The sequence below is a fragment of the Pyxicephalus adspersus genome, chromosome 12, assembly GCF_032062135.1.
Source record: "Pyxicephalus adspersus chromosome 12, UCB_Pads_2.0, whole genome shotgun sequence".
Taxonomy (NCBI): Eukaryota; Metazoa; Chordata; class Amphibia; order Anura; family Pyxicephalidae; genus Pyxicephalus; species Pyxicephalus adspersus.
In genome coordinates, this window is record NC_092869.1 from 17,426,674 (window position 1) to 17,447,495 (window position 20,822).

Consider the following 20,822-nt stretch of genomic DNA (forward strand, 5'->3'; position numbering starts at 1 on the left):
TCCAGTGAAATAGGACATTTTTACATAATGTATGTTTTTAGAACAATTTACATTTAATTGGTGTTAGGGTCAGTACATTTTTTGCCAACTCTGACTTCGATTCCAGATACCGCAAAATTGCCCCAACTCTGGCTCCACAGGCCCTGTATATATCACAGACATGGTAAATAGTGTTTTTACAGAGTCTTTACTCAGTGAGCGCAGTATCTGATATAGTCAAATTTGAACCTGAAGCCTACCACAAAAACAGGAAGAACATACAAACTTTATGCATTAGAACAATTTTAGATGTTTTAAAACCCTTTTGGGCTTCAATTTTAATTTCTGAAAAAAATCTTAATTTACAAATATAATATTTAGTACAGGGTGCACACATGACAATGGTTTCACAGACCCGTAAACGCTTTCTATTTCGATTTCTATAGAGAGAACAAAGCAGTAACTGTTTTCTTTCATCATCTTCTTCTTTCATGGAGTTCCTTAAAACTCCATCTATAAAGAAAGGTTGAGAGTCTCTGTCTTAAATTAGCTGCAACACTATATTTGGATTAGCAGAAAGTACTGGGACTTTAAAGGCAATCCGTTTAACACTAAATACCAATAAACATTATTCTTCAATTTTCTCAAATCTCAAAATGTACAAAATATTTAAAGCATTAAAATACATTACAACACTCATTAAATACAATAATTTCAATGCTGTATCCTTAACAAGTTTCGTGTAACCCACCCACTTCCTCAGGAGGAAAACTCTGAGCTAAAAACATATTTACAAAAAAAAAGGCATATACACAATGTATCAAAAAATACAATAACTAAGTAGGTCACAGTTACTCCCAAAATCAATCTCATATAGTCACAGTCCCCTCACCAAATTGGCCACAGAGGTCCGCAGAAACCAGTGAGGCATGTATCTCACTGATCAGACAAGCCAAGTATTTCCAAAGGTTACCTATCCTAAACAAATTGACACAATAATGTTTACCAGGTTGATATAAATTACAAAGGTTCCAATCCTCATAATGTTGGATAATCCAACAGCATAGTATGTCTCCCATTTATACATTAAAATAACTATATCTCACTCCTCATATGTTTAAATTCCTTATAAAATTGTATATGTTTAAATATATATATACACACACACACAAAAAAAACACGTCTTAAATATTAATACCAGTGAAATATAAATCACCACGTAAAGTCCTCCAAAAAAGGAAAAAAGTTCCCAGTAGTGATAATTTATTTATAAACCTGAAAGTTACTCCAAATTAACATGCACTATTTCATCCCACAGAGATACCTGCCTCACTGCTTTTCTGCCGTATCCACTTTTCTTTATATTTGGGCTTTTGATTATATAGAGGAACTCAGTTTTATATTTATTGCTATTTAACTATACCTCAATCAGCACAGTAAAAAATAAAAAATATGAAAAGGATCATGCATACAAGCATATTTCCTAAAAATAATAATGGTGAGAGTGTCCATAATTAGACCATTATAGAGATGCCTCTCTCTCTGCTGTACTCCTTGTTTTTGAGTTTCTTATTTAATATAGCTAGTTCCCTTTGGTGGCTTTGTAATGGCCATTGTAAAAGATTATAGAGCAATGTTTTTTTTTATCATTGCATCAGGAAAGCATGATAGTATGATGTTATTTTGGTTTGTGATTTGTAAAGTTTAAAACTGTACATTTTAAAAATTCAGATTCCAGATTCCATCATCTCTCGTGGAGTGCAAGTACTTCCACGAGACACTGCATCACTCAGTACCACTCCTTCTGAATCACCACGTGCTCAGGCTACGTCAAGACTTTCCACTGCATCCTGCCCAACACCAAAAGTAAGTAGCCCCCAATTCATACTAATTTCTTCAAATTTTTGTTTATTTTAATGCAAGTGCGTGCTATTTATTTATAAGTTACATGATTTATAAATGTGTATGTCTTGTATAAATGTGTAAGTTTTGCATACTGCAAAAAGGGGGTTAAAAACCAAATCAAGTTATTCCTTGCTGTATTACTTCCTAATGACACAAAATGAAATAAGAGAAAATCTCTCCTAAATAATCAAATTTTCAACCTAGATTTACCTTGGAACAGTTGTGTCCTGCGTTTGCTCCAACAACCTCGCTTTTTTCTCTTGGTGCCAATTCAGAAGGACAAATAAAGGGTAAAGGGGGAAAATCATATCTGTAGGGATGCAGCAGTAAAAATATTTACTGAGGGTCTAACTTTATTTTGTTAAAAAACTAAAAGAACAAAAACGTCTTGTCTCTACATACACCGTAATCGGTTATATAAATGATTCTCAACTGCAGATGATTACTTAAAGTCCTGTTAGTCTTGTAATAAAGTGCTCACTGTTCAGACCTAATTATAGGTTATAGTATATATAGATGAGGTATACAGTCAGCCAACCCAAATTTTAGATCTTAGCTAAGCTGCTAGCTCCACTAGAGTTCCTGTTTGTAATTCAAAACACCATTTCAGTGAATATACGTGTTCATTAGGGATAGTGGAACCCCTTCTGTGCTGTGCTGTGCTATGCTGTGCTGTGCAGAACTAGAAATTCAAGCATTGAGATAATGAAAGTCAAAATAGCCTGTTAGGTGATTTAAAGTGAATGTTTGACGATTCATAATTCATCAATACCATATCCCATATTTCTATTTCCCTAGACTCAATTACACTCTCCAGCATCTATCAATTGCTGCAAGGTTTCCTTTTGGTTAACTGCATCCTTACAATTTAGTTTTGAGGAAAATGTTTACAGAACATATAGGCAAAAAAAATGTCAATGCTTATGTCCTTAAAACACTTTGAATACTAAATATGCTTGGATGGGCAGGGTATGACCCAGCTGTCTTGGTCCTTTTTGGAACCATGGACAGGGTATATGGAAGATAGTGGATCCTAAAAATCATCTTATCCTGCTGTATAAGGAAGGGGTTTGGGTTCTTAGAGCAGTGGGCTAACTTTTAATTGGGGTACAACCTATGTCAAAGATGGTTTGCACCTAAATGGAAGGGGGTCTGTTGTGCTTGGGGAAAGATTTAGGGGAATAGTGGAGGATGGTAATTGTACTGAAAAACAAAAGAATTTGGTAAACACCATTGCTGATTCAGCAATGGTTTAAAGAGTATGTTAACCAATGCTAAAAGTCTGGCAAACCAAATAGGGGAGTTAGAGTTTATCACTTAGTTAGTATTGCTGAATCCTTGCTATTTTCTTCACATGACTGGGCTGTTAACATTCCTGGCTATACTCTCTTTCCGAAAGATGGAGTAAAAGGAAAAGGTGGTGGTGTTTGCATGTGATGTGAAAGAAGAAATTGTTGATAGAGCATGTGATGAGGTTGAGACATTATGGGTGAAGTTGCATATGAGGATGCATAATATACACAAATAATTATTGGAGTCTGCTATAGGGCACCCAGTGCTAAAGAAGGAATAGTGAATCAACTACTTGCACTGATAGAAATGGCTGCACAGTCTGGGACAGAGGTAGTGATGTGTGCTTTTAACTACCCTAATATTTACTGGGGTAATGGCACTAGAGGAACAGCAAAAGGGTGGAAATTTATGAATATACATAATACGATTTTATTTATTGTTGATGTAAAAAAGTTGTAAACTAAAAAGTTGTAAAATAAAAACTGGAAGATAGAGACATTTAATAAACAGACACGTAGAAAGTGGAATAGCAGTTGATATAATGTACTTGGACTTTGCTAAAGCATTTGACACAGTGCCCCACAGATGGTTAATATGCAAGTTAGGGTCTATAGGTTTAGAAAATCCATTCTGAAAATGGATAGATAACTGCCTTAAAGACCGCATCCAGAGAGTAGTGATTAATGATTCGAACTCCCAAAATTCTAAGGTTATTACTGGAGTTCCCCAGGGTTCAGTGTTGGGACCTGTACTGTTTACCATCTTTATTAATGATACAGAGTTTGGGATTAAAAGTGCCAGTGTAATGGAGGTTAATACAGGATGTTTATAATCTACAAGCAGTCCTGGGTGCACTGTTTGATTTAGCAGCCAAGTGGCAAATGAAATTTAATATTGATAAATGTAAAGATATGCACTTGGGGGCTACCAACATGTATGCTTCATACTGTCTGGAAGGAATACATTTAGGGAAGTCAAAATTAGAAAATGATTAGGGGGTTTTGGTAGATATACCTAATAATAGCATGCAATGTCAAGCTGCAATTTCAGTTTTGGGCACCAGTTCAAAAAAACATTTTGTGGAATTTGAGAGTGCAGAAAAGGTAACTAAACTTTTTAGCTAGAGTTTAGCTATGAGGAGCGATTAGCTGAACTGAATCTATTCTTTCTTGAGAAGAGGTGTTTAAGTGGATATATTCACCTTATATAAATATATAAATGGTCCATATAGAGAACTCTTTTCCTGATTATTCACTTTAAGGTCATTATAAAGGACAAGGGGGCACTCTGTGTCTGGAGCAAAAAAATTTAATCTCCAGAAAAGGAAGTGATTCTTCACAGTAAAGTCCATGAAAAAGTAAAATAGGTCCCCTCAGGAAGTAGTTTCAGTCTCCGTTTTGAAAATAAATATTCTATTTTATTCTGTAGTAATGGGCAAATCTAACAAACACTACAAATTTGGGGGTTAGTTTATACAGGTTTCAAAAGACATGCCAAACAGGAAACTGATATCTGAACTCTAGTTGTTGTAAACAGTTTTACACCTTATCACCTGATCTTTAGCAGATAATAAAATTAGAAAAACACACCCTAAATAAACAACATCACTTGGCATATTACATTTTTAATTTACAAAGAAAGCCAAATTGCAGAAGCAGTGTGTGAAAAATGAGGTACCCTCCACCACTTCTATATGAATTCATAGGGTAGGTAATAACCAAGTGCTACTAATCTAATGCAATTGATTACTTAACCATCAGCAAGTGTGACCATCTCTATAAAGGCAGATGTTTTGTCAGTTTGCTGGTCTGGAGTGTTTAGGTTTGTGTTAACACAATGAAAAGGAGAAAGGTATCAGCAAGGATCTTGGAGAAGCAAATGTTGCTGCCCTGTATCTTGGAATGGTTCTAAGATCAGCCATGTAACCTGGACATCTTTCAGTCAAAATGGCTTAAAAGAGACAAATCAAGGTTTTGTAATATCATACTCAGTCTATACCTCAATGTGATTAAAATATTGTGCTGGAACTAAGAGAGGTGTGCATAAACACTCCTAAATTTCTTTAAACAATATTGTAAAGAAGAGTGGTCCAAAATTACTCTACAACAATGCAAGCGACTGATAAGCTCATACATAAAGTGATTACTTCAAGTTATTGCTTCTAAAGTTGGCACTACGCACTACTGAAACATGGCATGTACTGTTTTGGCTTATGTTAAAAAAAAATGTGAATTCTGTTGTGTGTTATTTTACACCCAAAGGTGGATAGTTATAAATATTTCAAGGACCAGGTGATTTTTTAATTAACTTTTCCAGACATATAAAACCTTAAATTCAATTGAAAGGAGTGTATTTTCTTTTTCTCATGACTGTGCATTCAACTAAAGATTGCAGACAGGTGGGTAAGATTGATTAGAATACAATGTCCCTTCTGCAATAAAGAGTTTCCTAGTCAAAATGTTTTGTTTTCAGGTTCCGTTTTGCTTTAAAGAGCTTTCGGAAACCACTAACTTCTAAATTGCAGTTGTAAAATCTAGGAATTATCAGCTACTGCATTTTGACAGTTTCAGATGTGTTACTATGAGTGTAGGAATTGTTTGGTTAGTTTAATTCTAAATTGACAGAATATTCATGTTAACATGTCCATGTAATATAAAAAAAAAGTCTGTTTATTGGGCATTTGAAAGTTGAATACCAAATATATCCTAGCTATAGTCTGCTGTAGCTTATAGTATACTCAGAAAAATCCTAGGAGCTGTCCTAGCATGTGCTACCAGAATTGATCAGTATTTTCCCATCAATCCGTGTTAAGTCTGTTTTATAGATGCCCTCTGGAAATCCATGATCTAATTTGTTTATTTGCTTTTAAAACATGTTTTACATATAAAATAGATAGTATGTGACTATAGAAGCTATTGTCCTGTAGCAATTTATTGTGAGCAGTTTCAAGTATTGAATGTAATGCAATTAAACATTTACATACCAAGTCCAAAATGGGACTCATGTTTACCTTAAATGGTGCTAAAAGAAATGAAGTCCACATGGACTCTTATAAACTCTCATACCACTTTTGAATAAATTTATGAAATAAAGGCTTTTAAAAGCTTTTTTAGGCTTGCTTTGAAATGCTTGTATATACATAAAAAAGCTTTTAAAAGCCATGTAACAAGGTGGAAGTATTTGTGGGGCCCCCAAGTGTCAGGATGGGTAAAAGAGTGACACAAAACACTCAGGCACTGCTTAATTAAAACTTAGTACTTCTCTTTATTGGATGTGTACAATGGTCCAAAACAGCAACAGCTGTTTACCCCATCAGCAATATCACATGACTGTTTACCCCAGGGAGTGCCCATTTCCATATTATCTAACTGTCTAACTGGGAAGAGTCAGACAGGTTGATGCTGGCATTTCTTTACATGTGTCCATAAAATCTCAGTGTCAGCACTCAATTCTATGATATCTGGAGTTACCAATAATACACCGATCCTAACCAATCAAATCATTACATGACCATTGCTCATTTTGACCAAACCTCCTTGTTGCATTTTAATGTAAAAAAGCTTGCAATTGTTGATGAGATTATATTTTGCTTTCTTTCTCATGACCCATTAGGGCATAACAGCCATAACTTTCTTGTTATCAGGTTGCTCCCATCCGAACCTAGTCTAGAAAGGAGAACACAAGATATCCACAAGGGCACAGACCAGACAGTTTACACAAATCCACCTATACATTCACAATATGTGTATTCAGTATTACATGTTTTTGTATTTGAGTTGCTAAAAAGATTAACTCTTAGATGGCTCTCCAGTGAAATAATCAGAAAGCCCTTACTGCAGTGACTTGTGGGGGGCTTGGCATGGTAATGGCAGTAAGCAGCACAGAGAGAAAGCTCCTGCACCCGCCCAGGGAAAACTCTTCTAAATCATCACTTAGGTGCCAAACTTTATCGGCTTTCATTGGGTCTAAATCCCTGACTTCACAAAAGGGTGGGCGGGTCCAGCCGAGACCAGTCCACAAAGCTGCGGCCTCAATTTGTGGGGTCCCCCAAAGCCGTTGGACTCAAGGAACAGGAATCCGGGCAGCAATCCTGGCCTACACCTTCAGCAGCATCCCAGGTACTGCACCACCCTTACAGCCTCCCTACACAGAAGCCACCTAGCTCTCTCATCCCCATCCCACTTTCTCTAGGGGAATCCTCCAGCTCCAGTGCCATTTCTCTCTCAGGAGAGGATGCCTGGAATTGGAAGGCTCCTCTTCAGGCCTTGCCTACTAAACAGGACCTGGAACATAGAATCAGCCACCTGGAGGCAAGTTGCAAGAGTTCCATGCGATGCAGCGCTCCCTGCAACAGGTGACCAACACTACCGCCACTTTGCAACAAACCTGTACATAACTTTCTACACTGGTTTCCTTGCACAAGCACATACTAAACTGCCACAAAGAACAGATTAACTACCTTTTCCTAGATTAACTACCCTGTTTCCCCGATTATAAGGCACTGTCTTATATTTTTTGAAATGCCAAAATATGCCCTAGGTCTTATTTTCAGGGGATGTCTTATTTTTCCATGAAGAAGACTACAGTACACATTTATTGTTGAAAGTCACTCATGATCACTCATGTTCCGTTGATTGTCCCCTTCTGATCACTCATGTGCCGTTCATATTCCCCTTCTGATCACTCTATGCCATTGATTGTCCCCTTCTGATCACTCTATGCCATTGACTGTCCCCTTCTGATCACTCTATGTAATGCTTGTCCCCTTCTGATCACTCTATGCCATTGATTGTCCCCTTCTGATCACTCTATGCCATTGACTGTCCCCTTCTGATCACTCTATGCCATTGATTTTCCCTTTCTAATAATCCTATCCAATGCTTATCCCCTTCTGATCACTCTATGCCATTGATTGTCCCCTTCTGATCACTATATGCAATCATTGTCCCCTTCTGATCACTCTGCGCAATGACTGTCTCCTTCTGATCACTCTATGCCATTGATTGTCCCCTTCTGTTCACTTACCGGTAATTAAGTGTAGGGATCTCCGTTAGGGCAGGGATCTCTGTTAGGGCAGGGATCAGCAGCTTGCTTCCTGGTGCAGAATGCCGGCTGTTACTTTCAGTTTCACTCTGCACTGCCAGGAGCAGACACGTGCTGCAGCCAGCATCAAGGGGACACACACAGGATCGGATCTCAGAGCATGTCTTATTCACGGGTGAGTGTCTTATTTTGTTTATTTTTTCAAAAATGGGGGGTGGCTTATTTATTGGGGATGTCTTAAAATCGGGGAAACACGGTACCTTTTCCATTCGTATTTGGGGATTACCTGAAACAGTGCACACTGATCTAAGATGTACACCAGCCACGAGATTTCATCTGTCGAATTCACTTCTATTGTACATCTATCAAATACGCTGTAGCGCAACTTCAACTGCTGCCTGACCTATCTAAGCATTCATTGGATCTAAGCCGGGCTCTCAAACCACTGCTTTCTATATTAGGAGAGCGAAATGGGTCCTCCTAGAAAAGTCTCTTTCTCTAGTTGGTCTTAGGTCTCTCCCGTGGATAGATTGACTCTTTAGCACAACTAACCCTTTACCTGGCCAGATAACTGATCTTTTGCATCTCTGGGCTAACCCTATTCAAGGGGGCAGGCTTTCCACACGCCCTTGTCCCATGACACCCTTTGTGATAACCCGGCGTTTTTCCCTGCAGTGAATAAAAAAAGTTTTTTAATCTGGAAGACTGTTAGCTTGGGGTGTCCTTCATCATAGTTGAGTCCCTCCTCTGTCTTTCCTTCATTCTCAGTCTAAAAGCAGGGTGTTCTTTTGGTTTGCACATACTCATATAGATATCTTCATTCTGGGACTTACCTGCGTTACATAGAGGTCTGACAGGTTTCGAGGCATTGTTGAGGTCGCCTGATCATCCTACTCATGTTATTTCTCCAATATACAGATTACTCATTCAGGATACAGCTACAGGTACCCCTATATACACACGATATTGGGAATCTGATTTGGGTATACCAGTGACAGCTGAAGAATAGGAGAAATCCTTTACTCTTACACATAAACTTACCCTTACCTGTAGAGCACAGTTCTTTTTACAAGAACTTGTCCAGGTGGTACCTATGCCCTGCAGATCACTAACACATCTCCCCAACAATCTCTGATAGATGTTGGCGTTGCCTTTCCCGAAAAGGCACCATGATGCATGTGTGGTGGGAATGCCCAGCTTTTTGTCATTTCTGGGAAACAATTATTCAGCTGTATAATACTTACATAATACTTACTGTATAATACCTACAAGTACAGGCTCTAATATCAACAATAGCCCCAAGGTGACTCTCCTGGTCTCAGGTTCGATCAAATCTACCAAATGAAGTGTACTTTGTCACTTCCTCACTGCTGCCAGGGTACTTATTCCTAGGTATTGGAAGCAGACAGTGGCTCCGTCTATTAAAGACTGGCTAATGAAGCTGGAGAAAATCCGTCATATGGAACAATTAGTTGCAGAAGACGATGATAGGTTGGAACAGTTCAAATTAACTTGGGAGGCATGGGATTGGTTTAAAAGTTGTCCTCAATTCCATACTTACCTTACGTAGTGGGATACAAGTTTACTTTGGTGTTAGGGGTCGCATGCACTCCTTCACCTACACACAACTCTACCTCATATATCTACCACCACTCTCCCCATCCCTTTTTCCCTCTCTCTAGCCCTACTTAACTGGGCTTTTCTTTTATTGATTTTGTGATAACCTGTTCATTTTTTCCCTCCACCCCAAGGATACAGATTTTTTTTGGAACATATATCATACATCCAATGTTTGCTGGTAGTTTCCTTGGTCTCTTTATTTTGTGTTAAGACACCCGCTGTCTCTTGTCTCTATGCCAGTTTATGCCAAAAGCATTGTCTGGGCATTATGTGCCATCTACATATTAACCCTTGGATTGTTTCAGTTGTATATGTGTAAATTGTTCTGTAAGAATGGTTTGTTTATTGTGTATTTTGTATTCTGTCTTTTCTGTTGAAAATGAATAAAATATATTTAACAAAAAAAGAGAGAGAAATATCCCCTACTGCTGGGGATACCCCTTCCATCTAGTTATACATAAAGGTGGGAACAATCACATTCTGCAGGACCCTTCAGATCTTCCACAGCTGTTTATATCTTTCTTGATGTTAAGCGCCACGAATGGCCTTCAGCGACGTTCTCCTTTTCACTTTTCGTAATATATTTTAAATGTAGTCTCCTTTTCCAGTTACTGAAGTTACTGAACAATAGACTTATATTTTTATATTGAACATTTTATTGATTCTGTTCATACATAAAATTGTATTGTTAAAAAAAAACACTGTCTGTTTCTTGGGGTTAGCTGTAATTTTCTACAACTGAGAATCATCTTTTTTAAATTCTTTCAGACAATATATGTGATATGTATGGTAATGGTATATTCTGGGATGTTATCCTTAATTAATTGAATTTCTCATTAGTCCATTTTAAGTTATGGCATAGAGTAATAATCCTATTTATCAAAATCCATTGAACGGTGGCTTTGTCTCATCATTACAATTATTAATATGGTGCATCAATAAGACAGAGGAGCTTTACAGACTTACAGAAGACCCTATAGAGAAACCACTGGAACAATCTCAATTGAAAATGCTATGTAATAATTCTCTGCTCCCCCATTTAAAAACATCACAAAGATGCAAATTTGGATATGATTTACCCCCCTAGCATTCTAATTGTATCCAAATTTCCATGCAAAAAGCGTTGTTTTTTTTTTTGCATGAAAATTTATTTTACATTGTAGGCTATAGTTCTTAGGCATAACTCACCAAAATATGTCCAATATTTCATAAATTTAATAATAAAATTTAAAAAAAAATCTGTTAAAAAAAAAAACGTTAAACATGTAATATAATTGTACAATAACATGTATAATATATAATTAATATATTTGAAAATGTCTTTGTATTGCACTCAATATAGCTTCTTTGTATTGAATCCATTACAAAATTTTTTGAATTTCCCGCCGATCCTTCCGTCCACACTGTCGTCACCGGGAAACCCGGTGACCGTCTCTGAACTTTGTAGCTGGAGATCAGAGGTGCAGGACGTGTCCCCGGGACCTGCGGGGACAAGCAGGATGCCAACGGAGCAAGGTAAGTGTTATTTTTTTAGTTTAAAGCGACCCCCAGTGTGATTTAGGATTACTGCTTTTTGCATGGAACTCGGGATTACCGCTAGGGGGGGTTAATTAATGATTTGATATAATGACATCACTTGGCAATGCATGAGTTACCATGGTACAAGACTCTACTACTGTGATTCTATTTATCAAAATGGCCACCCCACTGGTAAACATTTAAATACTCTATCACCACAGCCTTAATATGCCAAACAGTATATATATAATTTTATTTTTATTTTTTTGTATTTAAAGCTGCACTAATCCTTATCTTAAGCATATGTTCCTTTCTTGTTCAATGTTGGTTCTGTTTATAAAAGGCCTGATTTAATAAAGCTGTCCAAGGCTAGAGAGAATACACTTTCATCAGTGAAACCAGCAAACCTGGAATGGATTTCTTAAAAGCCTAGCTATTTGCTTGCAAATGTTTGGAATCCTGGACCAGATCCATTCCCGGTTTGCTGGATCGCCCAGCGGCTGGTCACTAGCTTCTCCTATTTACCGATTATTTGGCAGAATCGACCAAATTCACAAATTCCCTTACACCCATATGCCAATTGGTTGGCAAATGGACAAGGCCCCCCTCTTGCCTCCTCCAGACCCTCCACAAAGTGTTTTGCTGTCTCTGCTGACGTAAAAGATGCATTAGATCCAGGTAAATTTATTTTAGGCGTGGCTGAGTATGCCAATGTAAATTTATTACATTTGACAACCAGAAATTGGCATATGGGTGTAAGGGAATTTTTGAATTTGGTCGATTCTGCCAGATAATCGGTGAATAGGAGAAGCTAGTGACCAGCCGCTACCAAAACGTATTGGGCCCTATAAACATGCAAAATTTGTTGACGATCTTGGTAATTGCTGAATTGTACAATTACTGGGCTGGGTTTGTTTTTCTCCTTATGTGGGGACCCCATTCTATGCCCCCTTTCAATGGGGGAGGTAACCCCAGTTCCTGGGGGATTACTATGGAACATAGGTTGTTTAGAGAGAGTCCACTTTTTCTGCTAATTTTCGCCAGTTGTTTAGTCACTTCAGTCAAGGAGGCCTCCTGTGAGTCACATTTTCCAGGGAATCAATTCTTTGCTTTGCTTCCTGTAAGCAACTGGAATGGGAGAAAACTCATTAATATATGGTCTAGATGTTTTTGCAAGGCTTGGCTAATATTTGCCACATAAGCTTGAAGGTGCAATGCCACATCTTTTGCAAGTATACAATAGTCCAGGCCCATTAGAGGTCCAGACAGACACGATTCCTAATCCAAATCCTCTCTCTGTACTTCCGAGAGGACTTCCATCTTTGTCATCTTAGATGGCCGCGCGGACTTTTCCTTATACAGAGTTTTACTCCCCATCGGTGTCATGCTGGTCAGGAAGCGATCTAGTTTCCTGTGCTTTGCGGATTTGGGCATCTATCAGTGGCTCTGGGGGGAGTAGAAAGCTGTGTGGACCGTAGAATAACTCGATGTCAGACGGAGCCTGCAGCTACGCCGCTAACCCATAAGGCGCCGGAACCGAAGCCACATCATTACTTTTGATTACCTTCGATACTGTGCCAGGTATGGATTCATTTCTTTTGTTCTCAAGTGTTATGAATATCTATGACATTCTTTGTAGAGACCATTTTATTATGATTTTCATGCTATGTTCTAAGATAAGATAAAGACTTTCTACTGGTATGAACAAAGATCTTGGAAGGCCTGTGCAGGATAAGCAAGACCCAACAATACAAACTTTTATCCTGCCATAAAAGCTTCCAATAGCATTCATGTCCTGCTTTAATGTTAGTTGTACTGAAATGTATTTATACATATCCCACTATATTTATTCCATTTGTTTATCTCAATTACATTTTTATTGTCATTGTCATTTTTTGTCACTTACACAAAACCTGCTAAATGCTTTCCAGGTCCTAATAAGAATAAAGAAGAGAAATTGCCACTACTCACAGGCAGGGTTACTTCTAAGCAAAACAGTTTGTTGATGCTTTGGGCCTGATTTAACCACCTGGGCGTTACACTGAGGTCTAGATTTCTGTTCCAAAAGCGTTACAATGTTTTTCATGAATTTTTTTTTTTTAAATTGTAGACCTGTAACTTACAGAAATATGTCCGAACAGGGTTCTAGTAGATATCATGAATATAAAAAATGTTTGAAACACACAATCATGTAAAAAAAAAAAATTACTTGTAATAAAATTATTGTATTTTCCGGTGTATGAGACGACTTTTTAACCCCAAAAAATGTTTGTCAAAGTCGGGGGTCGTCTTATACACCGGGTACTTACCAATCCCCTGAACGGGGAGAAGATCCGAGTTCGGGTCAGCCGGCAGAGCTTCGGGAAACGCTGTGAGCCATGCGGTATACATTTACGAACTTTTCTCACTGTATTTTCATACAGTGAGAAAAGTTCGGGTTTATCGATAATTGTAACTATTTTAAGCCCGTACCAAGGTCGGGCTTATTGCTCAGGTGGTTAATAAAGCTGGAGAGAAAAAAAAAAGGCTAGAGAAAATACACTTTCGTCAGTGAAGCTGGGCGATCCAGCAAACCGGAAATGGATCTGGTCCAGGATTCCAAACATTTGCACGCAAATAGCTAGACTTTTAAGAAATCCACTCCAGGTTTGCTGGTTTCACTGATGAAAGTGTATTCTCTCTAGCCTTGGATAGCTTTAATAAATCGGGCCCTTTATAAACAGAACCAACATTGAACAAGAAAGAAACCTATGCTTAAGATAAGGATTAGTGCAGCTTTAAATACAAAAAATTAAAAATAAAATTATATATATACTATTTGGCATATTAAGGCTGTGGTGATAGAGTATTTAAATGTTTACCAGTGGGGTGGCCATTTTGATAAATAGAATCACAGTAGTAGAGTCTTGTACCATGGTAACTCATGCATTGCCAAGTGATGTCATTATATCAAATCCTTAATTAAGCCCCCCTAGCGGTAATCCCGAGTTCCATGCAAAAAGCGGTAATCCCAAGTCACACTGGGGGTCGCTTTAAACTGTTGCTATATCTCGATACAGAAACGTTGGTATATTATCAGTTGGATGACAAGTAAAGGGAAACACAATGGACCATCACACGATTATTGTTCAGCCAGTTGGAGGACTCAACTGTGCGGGGACGGAGCACTGCCCTGCAGAAAAAAAAAAGCTTCCTAATCTATGCACTCAAACCATGCACACTCCCCCGAGTGTCGATGGGGGTAACGCAACATATGCAGCTTTATCCCATCAGGATAAAAGGAAGTACAGTATAATTAATTATTTGGCATTTTGCTGCAAATTTTGACCAAGACTATAAGGTTTTTCTACGTTCTCACTACTTCTTCACTTTATTTTGTTTTACAAGCCCATGAAATACCTACTTCATTTATGTCCCTGGAAGAGTATGAGCACATGACACCTCTCATGACTTTTACTCACGCCTACTCACACAACTACAGAGGTTTCGGGTTACGAGGGCGCTCAACTGGGATGTCCTCTTTCCACTTTGTACGAGGCAAATTATCTTTTGCAAGGATTCAATTATAGCAGCTGGGTTGAAAATTCTGTCATGGAATGTCAGAGGATTATGTACAGCACATAAAAAAATCCAAATGCTTAGACATCTCAAGAAACTTCAAGTGGACGTGGCAATATTACAAGAAACTCTCCTCAAGCAAACAGAATTTCATCTCATGCAGAAGTCTTGGGCCCCGTGATAGAGCTCCCGCTGAGGGCTGGAAGGGGGGTGTGTTGGTCCCGATACACAAACAGCACATGCGACAATTATCCGCTCTCCAAACAGATATAGAGCATGATCAGTGGGTAATAGCAAAGCTAACCGCATGAATAGGAGAAATTGATAGGGATTGAAATATAATGATAAAGCATTGGAAACCCTTTGCTTATCTCTTCTAGTGATAGATATCTGGAGACACCCTTGAAGCGTTACTTCTCCTATTTCTTACATTGACATGAAACCATGTCTATCGGCATGTTTTTGATTTAAGGTTCTCTGGTAACCAGGGTCTCGTTGGCAGAGATTGGGGCTATGGTCATTTCTGACCATGCCCCAAATTCTTTGATACTGGATCGAGAGTATAAGTGGTTTCTCCATGCGAAGATTCTCACTGGGCCTCTCCGCAGACGAGACCTTCCTTGCAAAATTTTAAATCCTGGTGGCTAGAATACCAACACTGCAATGCACAGTGTACAAACGAACATATTTTCTCTTGGTAAACGGCCAAAGCAGTACTAAGGGGACGAATAATGACCTTAGGCCACCTCTACAAAAAAAGAGCTTCTTAACAGGTGCAAATCTGCCTGCCAACGGGTAAGAAAAATGTATCTGAAATATAAATTAACCATGACAGCAGAAAATAGGGAAAACTGGGTGGTATTTTTTTTTTTATGACCTCCCAATCAGAGAATGGGGGAGATGCAGACTTTTTTTAAATTTGGCAATGAAGCAGGCAGATTTCTCCGGATGAGAAGGATCTACTAATCCAATTAAATTTTTAGATCGTTCTATAGCTCATTTTATCAAAGGTAGGAAACAGAGATGGATAAAACAAAGATTTATAACAACGTTAAACTACCATCTCTTACTGAGGAAGAGCGTAATTGCCTTCTGGTCACCCAGGAAGAGGTCTTAAATGTGGTTAGTAACCCCCAAAGATCTAAAGCCCCGGGGCCTGATGGCTTTAACACTGATTTTTACAAATCTTTGGCTCTAGAGTTAGCATCGCCATTGACAGATCTCTTCAACCATATTCTAGAATGCCATGGATAACCCCCTACAAGGTAAGAAGCTTTTATTTGGTTTATTCCAAAAAAGGGTAAAGACCACTTAGACCCCAGTTCATATCCCCCATTCCATTAATGAATCACAACTTTAAGTTGATTTTGAAAATTATGGCAAACAGACTGGCCCAACTAATGCCAAAACTGATATCATCCTCTCAGTCTAGATTTGTGATGGGGAGAACCGCAAATGGTCAATGTTCTTAAATTTCTTTTGGTGACATAGCGAGATAAGAGATTTGAAGGTGTTTCACCGCGTTCCTTGGCACTATTGGCCTTAGAAGCAGGGAATGTGTTTGACAAATGTACGCTGGGAATTGTTGTGGAAGGTTATGCTATTTATGTTGATAACAGGATCCTTTTATAATTCTAAGATTTGCCTTCCGCTAAAATCTTACCTTCGGGTCCCCCTTCTAGCTCATTCTAGCTCTTTAAAGTCACCTGAGAAGGGTGTCTTTGCCCCTGCTGTTTACCATCTCATTGGAGCCATTGGGCAGACTGCTGGCATGGACGGATGTATATGAGGAGGTTAGTATGGGTCCTCATCATGTAAAGTGTGTGTTTTTCACTATTCTGGTGATGTCCAATCATTGCCTACAGCTGCAACCAATCTTGCAACTAGTACATAACTTTGGAAAAAGTTTTCATAAAAGTGTTTTGATGTTAAAGGGTTCCGAAGGAGGATAGTGGATGGGAGGATTAATGTGGGTTCTGAATATAAAAAGATTTTATTACCTATCTGGGAGTACATATATCTGGGATACGTCTAACCTTTATGTAGCCAATTACAACTCCCGATTCTTAAAAATACTGGAGAATTTGGAAAAATTGAAAGATCTCCCAGTATCATTATTGGGCAGATGCCACCTGGTTGAAATGATTAGCTTCTCAAGACTGCTATACCCAATGCAGACTATGCCATTATTACTTGGACACTGCAATATTAAAAAATTGGATAAAGGTTTTATTACATTTATTTGAAAACCAGGGCAAATCTGCATCCATATGCACAAACTACAACTCCCCAAAACTAATCTAGGGACGTAATTACCCGATATTAGAATGTACAATTTAGCCAGCCCATGCAGATATGCCAGGGACTGGATTCTAAAAACGAGCTACCACACTGTTAAGAAGTAGGAGAAGGCTTGGTGCACCCATGGTTTTTGGGACCTGTTTCACAGTCCTTTTCATAGTCTTCCAAGTATTGAAAAGCAAAAAAAAGTGTTAGGAGATTCCATTATTACTTGGATGGTAGTGAATAAACTGCTGGGTCTATCAGGCCTGATTTCACCTAGAATGCTCATTAGAACTTCCCCAATCTTCCCACAGGGAGTAAAAGTGGCAACTTCCAGATTTGGGCAGCTAAAAGGTATTGTATCTTTAGTAGATATGCAAAATCCTTAAGACACACTGTTAACATTTACAGAATTAAGGGGGAAATAAGGTATCCCCAATACTCATTTTCTTCAAAATATGCAGTTGTGGAGTTTCATAATGTCAGGATTGGCTCCACGCCAAACATTTTATCCACAGGGAAATATAGAACAACTCCTACAGGACAGGGAACAGCGCAAGTCCATATCCTGGATTTATGTGACACTTAGAAATATGACTGTACCAGATCGCCCTTTTCAGGGCCCCTTAATTAATAAATGGGCATACAATATAATAGCACAGGTAACCTCAGAAGACTGGAGTCTCGAACTTGTCGGCCACATATCATCCTGATACATTAACAATATACCATGAAGAGTATTTAAACTGGTCTGTGATCTTTTGTTTTGTCTGGGTCAGCAAAGCATGAATCATAAATGTATACCATTGTTGTAGAAATTAGGTTGTATAATCATTGCCTTGTATCTGAGCTTCCAGCATCTGTCTATAGAAAATCATTTTTAATGATGAAATGACCTGTTCCACCACGGTGGCTGGGGCTTAATCAAGGTCTTCAAAATAGTATGTCCAACCACCATGAGGCAAATGCCTATCCAGGCACGAGCAGCTTTGGCTAATAGAAAGGAGGTGGATTTATACCAGTAACAAAACCACAGGGAGAAGGGGTATGGACTAACCTTATATATTATTCACCAAAGTGAGTATCCCTTGCAATAGTCGACAATGTGTAGACAATACCACAAACAGTGGGATAAGGAATAAGATTCTAATGTACTATGACCGGGTCTTGGGAACCTAATCACAATCTAAGATTAGAGATGGATAGGGTTTTTTTTGAAGGCAGGTAGAAGAAAGGCTATATATAGAAAGGCGATATAGTAGAAATATCCAGAGTGGTGAGCGTCAAAACGGTATCAAACTTGTTTGGTTCTAAAGATAGAGTCGGGTTAGTTACCATGTAGCATAGATAAGTCATGAATTGACTGTAGTGATGTAGCGCCCAGTTATGTATGGAATAAGTGTTACGGAGCTCTGAAAGTGACATTCTAATGGGGCTATCCTTATGATAAAAGTCTTTGCAGAGCTTCAAACTAGAGCGATTATTACTGTTGACGTCAGAATACATCAATAATAGGGGTAAAGTCTGCATGGGATATATAGTAGCTTGGAAAAGAGCATCATTTTGATGAGATGACATCTAGTCTTGTAGATGTAGGTGTTTCTACATCCTCAGCTCTCTTTTAAATTTTGGATATTAGTGGTGGATAATTTTTTCAATAAATATGAGGGGGGATACTCGACCAATATGTAAACCTAGGTGCGTTCTCCTGTCCTGGATCAGTATGAATGTGGTCTCTTCATTCCATGCCCTTGAACGTGATAAAGAGAAAATTTCGCTTTTGTGGAAGTTGATTTTAAGGCCTGAGAAACTGCCGTCTCCGCTAAATATATTTTCTAATATGGTGCTGTTGGTTGTGAATATCAGTATGTCATCTGCAAAAAATGCAAAGCATATTTTTTTATTTTGGGCCTTTTTTCACCATGTAGGAGCAGGGCGTGATCCATATAGCGCACTAAAGGCTCCAGTGCCAGGTTAAATAGCAGAGGGGAGATGCCTTTATGTGTTTTCCTATACTGGTATACCTAGGAAAATTTTTAGATATCAAGGAAATCCTTTAATGACAATTTCCATCAAAGAGCTGTGTTTGTTGAAATGTAGTCACCTTACTCAACCTTATTCAACTAAGAGTACGGTCGCAAAACTTTGAGTTGGGTTTAACACAACCTCAAAAAGCATTCTAAAGAAGGAGTCCAAAGCTTTGCAAAAGTATGTTTAATAAGAAAGTGATAAATAGATAATAAAAAAGCTTATTGTTAGTTTTAAAGTATTAGCTGTTTAGCTTGTTAACAAACATCTATCTATTCTTTCCTGCTATTTTTAGTATCTTACCCAGTTTTAAAATTCTTCTATTTACTTTCACTTATTTCCCAATAAGTGTTTGAGGTAATTTTACAAAAGAATCAACTCTTAGAGGTATAGAAAGTAAAAAATTTATAAAAAAATGTCAGCAGTTATACTTGAAGGTAAGTGCAAAGTGCACGTACCTTCAAGTAAAACTGCATACATTTCCACTGATATACATTTTTCAGGCCCTTTCAAAGAAGTCTAGTAGTACATTTTTAAAGTTTTGGTAACCAATGTTCAGCATTCCTCAAGTCAGAAACTAATTAAATAGCCAAGTTCAGTTTGGGCATACATTTAAATAATAGATCCCCCAGTGCAGTTTTACTTCTCTTCTACTCTTTGGAGTTGAACATTAATTTAGTGGTCCTAAAAAGACAGTTGAAAAAAATAATGACTCAGCACTGACTGATCAGAAACCTGTATACCTGCTATTGTCCAACATTCTATCATAAGTGAATCTTGGGCATGTATGTTTTTATCTGTTTACATAGAACACAAAGTATAGATGGCGAATCTCAAACAAAATCACAGTACTAATAGGTAATGGTAGCTGTCAAAGCAGTGTAGGGGGTGCCATGGCTCCTAATACACGTTGACTTTAAGCCCTGTTACAACTAAAATATTATCTTGCTGAAATGACCTGGGTTGTAACAAGATGCTTTTCTATCTTTGAGGACGATGCATTAGCTGTGCTCTAGGCTGTTTACCTTTTTCACCTTTGGTTAGATATGCTAAATGTTTTTGTGTCTTATTTGGTCCTTAAAACAAGCTCTATGCTAGCACTGCTAAAATTATAATAAAAAACCTGTTTAATTTACATTAACAGTCTGTTTTTGATACATATGACAAGTGACATTCTTTGGAAGGCTGCATAAGATGATCTAAGCTCCATCTATAGTAACCAAAACATATATAAGGAAACAAAATTGATAATTTTCTGAAGGAAGAAAACATTTTATTTCTACTTATATTGCAGAAGAAAAATAACAAATCAGTGCAGTGCACCACCACACTTCCCACTGGTCATTTCTTGACAAAATGCTTTAACCCCGGAATCAATAGCTGTGCTGTGATTGGAAGGAGGTTTTCTCTCTCTCTCTAGTTTTCCCTTTTAAGCTGTGCACCATGGTTAGCCTAGTAGCTAAAATCATGAACAGGCTGGTGCCCTGAAGCAGTTGGCTTTAAAATAAAGCAAAACAGACATTCCATATTATAATATGAAGAAGAAAAAAAGGGACAAACAGCCATGCAGAGAATGCCAGGTAAGTCAATTATTT

General features: G+C 38.1%; 1 protein-coding gene across 31 annotated transcripts in view; it reads left to right on the forward strand.

Moving 5' to 3' along the window:
- Positions 1-20,822, forward strand: part of GPHN (gephyrin) — a 401,006-nt gene that overhangs the window by 189,147 nt on the left and 191,037 nt on the right. For all 31 annotated transcript variants that reach the window (XM_072428975.1, XM_072428977.1, XM_072428985.1 and 28 more), the window contains one exon: positions 1,711-1,845. In XM_072428975.1, the coding sequence (XP_072285076.1) occupies positions 1,711-1,845 (135 nt within the window). The remainder of the gene's footprint in view (positions 1-1,710; positions 1,846-20,822) is intronic.